The sequence below is a fragment of the Salmo salar genome, chromosome ssa09, assembly GCF_905237065.1.
Source record: "Salmo salar chromosome ssa09, Ssal_v3.1, whole genome shotgun sequence".
Taxonomy (NCBI): Eukaryota; Metazoa; Chordata; class Actinopteri; order Salmoniformes; family Salmonidae; genus Salmo; species Salmo salar.
In genome coordinates, this window is record NC_059450.1 from 119,423,874 (window position 1) to 119,431,445 (window position 7,572).

General features: G+C 42.7%; 1 protein-coding gene across 1 annotated transcript; it reads left to right on the top strand.

Annotated features, from left to right (window-relative positions):
- The first annotated feature begins 1,238 nt into the window (after nt 1-1,238).
- On the top strand, nt 1,239-7,304 carry crk (v-crk sarcoma virus CT10 oncogene homolog (avian)). Its single transcript, NM_001165381.1, is given in 3 exon segments — nt 1,239-1,758; nt 2,133-2,695; nt 4,286-7,304. Coding segments are annotated over 3 exon segments (921 nt in total). The 5' UTR covers nt 1,239-1,538; the 3' UTR covers nt 4,424-7,304.
- Nucleotides 7,305-7,572: the final 268 nt, after the last annotated feature.

The window sequence follows — 7,572 nt, forward strand, 5'->3', positions numbered from 1 at the left end:
GAGCTGCCTGACAAAAAAAACACCAGTAGAATGTGCTAGAACAGATTACTGAAGCTGGCCGTTTTAACAAAACCCATCACTGTGACATATTAATCCATTGACTGGCCATCCCTACATGTACGATGTCAAACCCACTGCCTGACATTCATATTCAAATCCCTCCTCGGCAAGACCCCCCTCTCACAACTAAGACTCCCCACCACCAACAGCAACCTGAGATCCAGCAATTATATAAACCTGCCAATCCTCAAGTCCCTCAGTATCTTTGGTGAAACTGATGTTCAATTCTCCGCTGCTAGAGACTGGACCATCCTTCAAAAAACACTGAAAATAAGCTCTTTTGTGTTCATTGGTACTTTTAAAAGCAAACTGTCTGAGAGTTTAAAGGTGCACTATGCAGAAATCGCTCTGCCTTTTCCTGGTTGCTAAAATTCTAATAGTTTGCCAAATTTCAGTTAATGTGACAAAACAACCAAGTATAGTGTAGAGAACCATTGTACCATCTAAACCGCTGTGAAATATGTATTCTATAACCAAAAATATTGTATTTTCAGCTGTTTAAAGCTGGTGTACAAAACCAAAAGTAAAAGATGCAAAAATGAAACCTCAGAACATGAAGCATAGAAATAGCCACATAGAACATATCTACTGCTTCTTAGACTTGCTTCAACTTGATTGCCAGATCTATAACTCGTATTTCTATGTGAATTTGGTTTGGTCGCCTAAAAGGTTACATATTGCAGCTTTAACTGATAACTGCATGTGTTTCCCCCTGCCTCTTAAACGCTGGCTATTGCTGAATGTTTTACTGACTGTTTTACTGACTGTGCATCATGTGTATTTTGACTGTTGTTTGTATGATATTGTTTTACCTATTTGTGTGTTATATGTGCTGCGCCCGCTCCCTGGCAGGTCGTCATTGTAAATAAGAATTTGTTCTTAATTGACTAACCTGTATAAATAAATGTAGTCGCGCATAATTGCCCACATCAGTGGCCTTCAGGCCTAAAGCACATCATATTTGGGATTTATGGGCCATCAAATAGACCACAAATTAGATAATCCATGGGTTGGATGAATTAATACAATGTGTACTGTTATTATTATTATCTCATATCCTATCAAAAATAAAGTAATATTTGACCTTATCAACATGGACACCCTCATCTGACACGTTGCTACGTAATTTATATAAACGTCATATCCGGCTAATGGGGTCAGTTTTGTTTCCCCGGATCCGCCATTTCATTTTTTGAAGTTACTTGTGGCAAGTTACAAGATTTTATTCAAAATTGTATTGTTTTACAACTGAGTTGGGTAAGTTATAATCGATATATCATTTTAATCAGGTGATCAGACACGTTTTGTACGAGGACCGGCTTGTGGATTTTAAATTGATGGGCATAAGCAAGTTGCGAATGTCGCCTATTTTCCAAACGTGTTCTCCGCGCTAAAGTTTTTGTATGAGTTGAATGCTGTTTGTGGATAAGGGGAGGCAAAGGGAAGGCCCGTGAAGCCTCGGCTTTGGAGTGGGAGTCATGGCCGGAAATTTTGACGCAGAGGACCGTGCAAGTTGGTACTGGGGAAGATTAAGTAGACAGGAGGCAGTTTCACTTTTACAAGGACAGAGACACGGAGTGTTTTTAGTGAGAGACTCAATTACAAGTCCAGGCGACTACGTGCTGTCCGTCTCAGAGAATTCCAAAGTCTCGCATTACATCATCAACAGCATCAGCAACAACCGGCAGTCTGGCGCAGGTAAGAGAGACATGTTTTGGGGCTGCGGAATAAAGAAGCCCCCAGGGTATCCTTTCTTGTAGAACTTCAATGCAACCGGATGTACAATAACGCATGCAACCCAATGATAAAAGATTAATCCAGCAAGACACTCGCCTTTGATTTGGCTTTATTTGGAACATAACTTTAGATTAACTTCCTACAAGTGAATCAACCAAACAGTGACGCTTGGATTAACCAGACGTCAAATATCTAGTCGACTGCCTTTTATGGGCCATAAATGTGGTAATTCACATGCCAATGAATGAGGCCTAATGCCTTTGGCCAGTGAAATGGTTTCTGTGGTTGTTTCCTTCTTTTCTACTCATCCCTCTTTCCCCACCATCCTCTCCCAGGCCTAACGCCTCCACAGTTTCGCATAGGGGACCAGGAGTTTGATGCCCTCCATTCCCTGCTAGAGTTCTACAAGATCCACTACCTGGACACCACCACTCTGATAGAGCCCATCAACAAGGCCAAACACTCTTCCTTGGTCAGCGCAGGTGCTGGAGGCCCACCGCAGCGGCTGGAAGACGAGCTCGTCCGCGCCGTCTTTGATTTCCCAGGCAACGACGATGAGGACCTTCCTTTCAGAAAGGGCGACATCCTGCGGGTTCTGGAGAAGCCTGAGGAGCAGTGGTGGAATGCCCAGAATTTAGAGGGGCGTGCCGGGATGATACCTGTGCCCTACGTGGAGAAGTACCGACCGGCCTCTCCCACCTCGGGGGGCTCTGGAGCAGGGGGTCCCGGTGGGGTGGGCTCGGTAGATGGCTCCAGTGTTCAGGGACCTCCTCTGCTAGACCCGAGCCAGTATGCCCAGCCCACACCTCTGCCCAACCTGCAGAACGGACCCGTCTTTGCCAGGGCCATCCAGAAGAGGGTGCCCAATGCCTACGACAAGACCGCCCTTGCCTTAGAGGTACCTACCCTAGCTGTGTTCTCTCGTCTCCTCTTTCCCTTTATTCATCATCTCTGTCAGATTCTTTGACCCTCATTTTGTCATGGATTTTCCTTTGTCCACAGCCTTCAGTGCAATGAGGCTAATCATTATTGGTCTTGTAAAACATAGATTTCCTTTGGCATTATGTCAAGATTAAGGCCAGGGAATCAAATTACTTTTTTATTATGCCTTCTGTAAAGTCATAATCTGGAGAAGTCCCTAGGTTCACTCCCAGTAGGTCATTCCAAGTTATGCCTTCCATTTCCGTTCAATGCTGGAAGGAATGAAGGCGTTGGTATGTGGCCTCTGTGACCTGTTGTCTGACTTCCTCCTCAGCTTCTTAACCAGTTGCATGCCCCTCAGTGTCCCAGCTGCTAGGCTTGTTAAAACAAGGTAGTCTGGTTCATGTCCATTAGTCACCAAACAGAAGAAAACGGACTAAAACCGGGAGGGACTTTCCTGATCTTGTCCAGTAAGCAATGCTTGTTTTCTTCTTCCATTGTTAAACGTTTTGCTACAGGTGTGACCTAATGAATACGAACCAGTCTATGGAGGGTGGTGGTCAGTCAGTGAAATCAATAGCCAACTGCTCTGAAGTTCATTAGAGAATGCTGCCAGAGGCTCCCTCCCTGCCTGTCTTAACTAACTGTCCGGAAGGGGAAAGAGGCCTTCCAAAGCGGAGTTTGTAGTGGGAAGGAAATACTTTGTGTAGAGGAACATTTCCTTGAATTTCTCTAATGACATTACTCTGAGCCAGAGCAGCCTCTGGGCGACAAGCCAGCAGTCTCAGCTGCTCCTCTCTCCTCTTTTTACCTGCTTGGAGAGAAGGGAGCAGGAACAGTGAAACAGATACATGATGTTCACTTTCTGTCTTGACGGAATCAGCTACCGGGTGGAAGTAGTCTGTTTTGCCCCTGTCTTTTGAAATACCAAAGTGTCAGGCTACATGCTTACAAAGACAAAAGGTAATGTCATATACTTTTTGCCCAACTTTAATATACTTTTGGGTCCCAGAGTTTATATTTTCTATTCACCCAAGAGTCAGTCAGCACTGCGCTCCAATAATCACCAACAGGATATTTACCCCCCATGAAGGTGTTTGCCAGTGGTATGACACAGGAGGTATATAGGTTTAACGATTAGCCCCCTGCACACACTTCCTGGTCACATCTTAGTAGATGAGAGTACTTCACTCTCTTTAGAAGAATGGTCCACCTGTAATGAAGAGGCCGACAGGGTGAACCAGTAAATGGACCTCTTCAGTACTGGTTTGTGTTTAGTTGCATTGTGATTTGTTTGCGAGGCTAAATTAACTGCTGCGATACAAAGACACAAAGCTTCACAAGTGGTTATCTTGCTGCAACTACTGCAACAAGGTCATTACAGGGTGAACACGGTGTTCGTTGGGCACCAAGCGGACTGAAACGGCGAGCGCCTCCCTGGACTCGTCCAGTAAGAAAGGCCCATTTTTGTGTTGCGTTGAAAATCATTTGGAAGTGTTTTCACGTTGCGTGCCATAATGAACATGACCCAGGTCTGTCTGTTTGACAAGTCCTTCTCCTCCAACAGGTGGGCGACATGGTGAAGGTGACAAAGATCAACGTGAACGGCCAGTGGGAGGGCGAGTGCAAGGGCAAGCGCGGCCACTTCCCCTTCACCCACGTTAAGCTGCTGGACCATAATAACCCCGAGGACGAGGTGAGCTGAGAGTGGACACTGGGCGCCTTGGGCTCCTCCCATCCCTTACCCTGCCCTTAAATACACACACTCACTCCCTCTCTTGCCACCATCGCCCCTGTGCCAATCAGCAGCCTCCTCATGACCACTTCCTCTTCCTCAGTTGGTCCCGTTAGATAATCATTACGCTTTGTCATCTTCACTCAGAACACCAGTATTTATACCACTTCAGCACCATGGCCAGCTCTATCAAAACACCCACACACATACCCCTTCTAAAGAAAGACTCAGGCCTTGTCTGATGGGGATGAGGACAGTGGCTGTGTGTTACCAAGAGGAAGAGGGGGAGTGTGTGGACAGCTATTCAGGGAGAGGGAACGCAAGGTAGAAATGCTCTCTTGGACTGGAATCGTACACACAGAGACCCACGGAGAAGCACTTTCTCTGACTGTCAAGGAGTGCCGTTAGATAACACTACATTGTACCCAAAACGATCATCCTCGCTACAGATCCACGACCAAGTAACTAGTAGTCTTTTGTAATAAAAAAAAATAACATATCATTATGAAATTGTTGATGACCATTACATGCTAAAATCCTGTTTTTATTTTTCTGCGTTGTTTTTCTGAGATGTAACATTGCCAGTCCACCACTATTGCGGAGATCTCATCAAATGTGTCGGCTACGTTGTCTGCTTATGGTATTGTCAGGCGCTACATCTCTGTCCTGCATTGCTTGTCTGTGTTCTTTTTTTAAAGTATTTTGTCTGCTCCACTCATACTCCGAATCACTGAAACATCATATATATATTTTTTTTAAATTACACACGGCTGTTAACTTTTCACCTTGTTCTTAACAGTGGAGATGCCTTTTTGTGTATGATCAGCCAGGGTCGCGCAAATGTTCTGCCATACCGTATAATACCATAGCCAAAGATTAGACTGTTAAAACAACATTTTCATATGAGTTAAGGTCAATATTAGTGCGAGTTGGCTTTCTCCTTGCAAGATTCCAAACTGATTACGGTAGGATCTACTTGTTCTCCCGTTGGTTGAGGTCAAGGCAGTGCATTGACACTGACTGTTCTCACTTTTCTGTTCTAGATTCCAGTCATCCACTACATTTTGAGAATTGATGTCTGTCCGTATTTATCAGTGTAATAGAGCGAGCAAAAAAAAAACATTTTTAATTTGCGTGTATCCACAAACCACCATACTATTGCTAAGATTGTCAACTTTTGAGTGTTCTCTGTTGATAAGAGATCACAGTTAAGTCCACCTGTTGACACATGACAATCTTTCCATCCCTATTATGTAGAAATAGGACAGCGTTTACACCCTGGCACAGCATCACAAATGTTACAAGTTTACTGTGCACAGCAGATGCATATCTCTGTTCCACTATGAATTAAACCTGTATCTGACCGTTCTTACACTTTGCACCCCACTGAATGGGCCCCTGAAATTCACTTGGATAACTTCACCTCCTAGAGTGCTTTCCCATAGATTTAGGCGGAGGTGACTTGAGCAATTGATGACCTTGTCCTCTGTAGAACTGGCCACTAGGGTACACTGCAACAGCATTAGGCAGAGAGGTTCTGGGAGAACTGAGCCTTGGCCCATGTTGAGGTTGCTATAGGTGAAATGTGTTTTAGTTTTTTTCAGAATGCAATCTTTTTTTTTTTACCATTAATGATCAGTTCTGACCCCTCCCCTTTCTTGCCTTTATTGTGCCAACATGTCATTTCTGCTGTGTTCATTGTCTGTGGCTTTTAAAAATATATAATGAAGGTAATTTAGCCCCCAAAAAAGCAGCTGTGAAAAATCTAAACGCATTATCAGGGTGTGAAGTCTACAAAATTGATTATGGTAATACGAGTTAAACTCCAATGATGTAGTACCTCGTCAAAAATACACTGGGTGCTGGCCTTAGATGTAGGTTCTTGGTAGTTGATGCTGCAAAGTCCAGATGAATAGAATATATAACCTTTTTAACGATTGGATTGTCCGCAAACAAAAGGGGTTTTCCCATTGCCCACAAACTTGTACCATTTCTCTGTGTAATTGTAGCTTTCGGGCCACCTGACAAACTGTTTTATTGCCAATTTATGCCACAATCTATGTTTATGGGCAGGGTTGGGTAGGTAACTTTCTAGATGTTTTACAGTTATGAGTTACCTGTCAAATTGTAGTCAGTAATGTCTTTTGGATGACTCAAACTCAGTAACATAATCTGATTACTTTCAGTTACTTTTGGAGTGCTTTCCCATTTATAAGCATTAGAAGCCGATACAAAGGAACCATCAAATGCATTTGGTGTGTCATCATAGTGGTCTCTGACTTGTGGTCAGACTCGCTCAGGTGGAACAACCTTAAACTTGCGCCTTTTTTCAATGCGGAATTGAATGTCATTGAGAAAACAGAAAGGCGTCATGATGCATTTTCTTTTTCTCGCAAACATCCTTTCTGAATTTAAAAGCAATCCAAGAAGCAATCATCTAGTTTGTCAAGACTATTTGTAAGATGGTTACAATATTTTTGCTGGTAATGTAAGTGATTACAGTTAGTTCCTTTTGTAATCAGCTACTCCAGTATTAACATCTGTTAAATCATGTCTGCTTTTTCCATTCATTTTCTCAGTGCATGCCTGTTGCTTATGTAATCTGCTCTTATTTTAATGCCTATAAATATTTTAAAGTATTGTATTTTTGGTACCCTGTGTAAGTCATTACCTTTTCATAATGGGGCTTGGTTGGCAACCACAAATGGAAATTTTGATATCAAAATGTGCCAGTGTATTATAACACTATATATTCTTTTAAGACAATTGAAATTACCTTTTTATTTTTCTGTAGCATGTAATGTGTTAAGATATACATAGTAAATAAAGTCAAAGGATTGGCAAATGAAAATACTGTACCCTAGCGATCTTGTTGATTGTCATAAATTGATGAGATCAAACTGCACTGCCTTTTTTCATAATTTGGCTCACTTGTCATGCATAACATAGACCTACAAAAAGCCAGTTGCCCTACTGGTGTGTTTATTTGTATTTAAATATCCAGACAGCTGATTAATATTACTATTACAGGCCTTTCTACTAAAACTTGATCCCGGACTTGTTAAAGATGTCACAGCCAGTCTGTTTCACGTGTTTTTATTTATTTTTTTATTTACCCT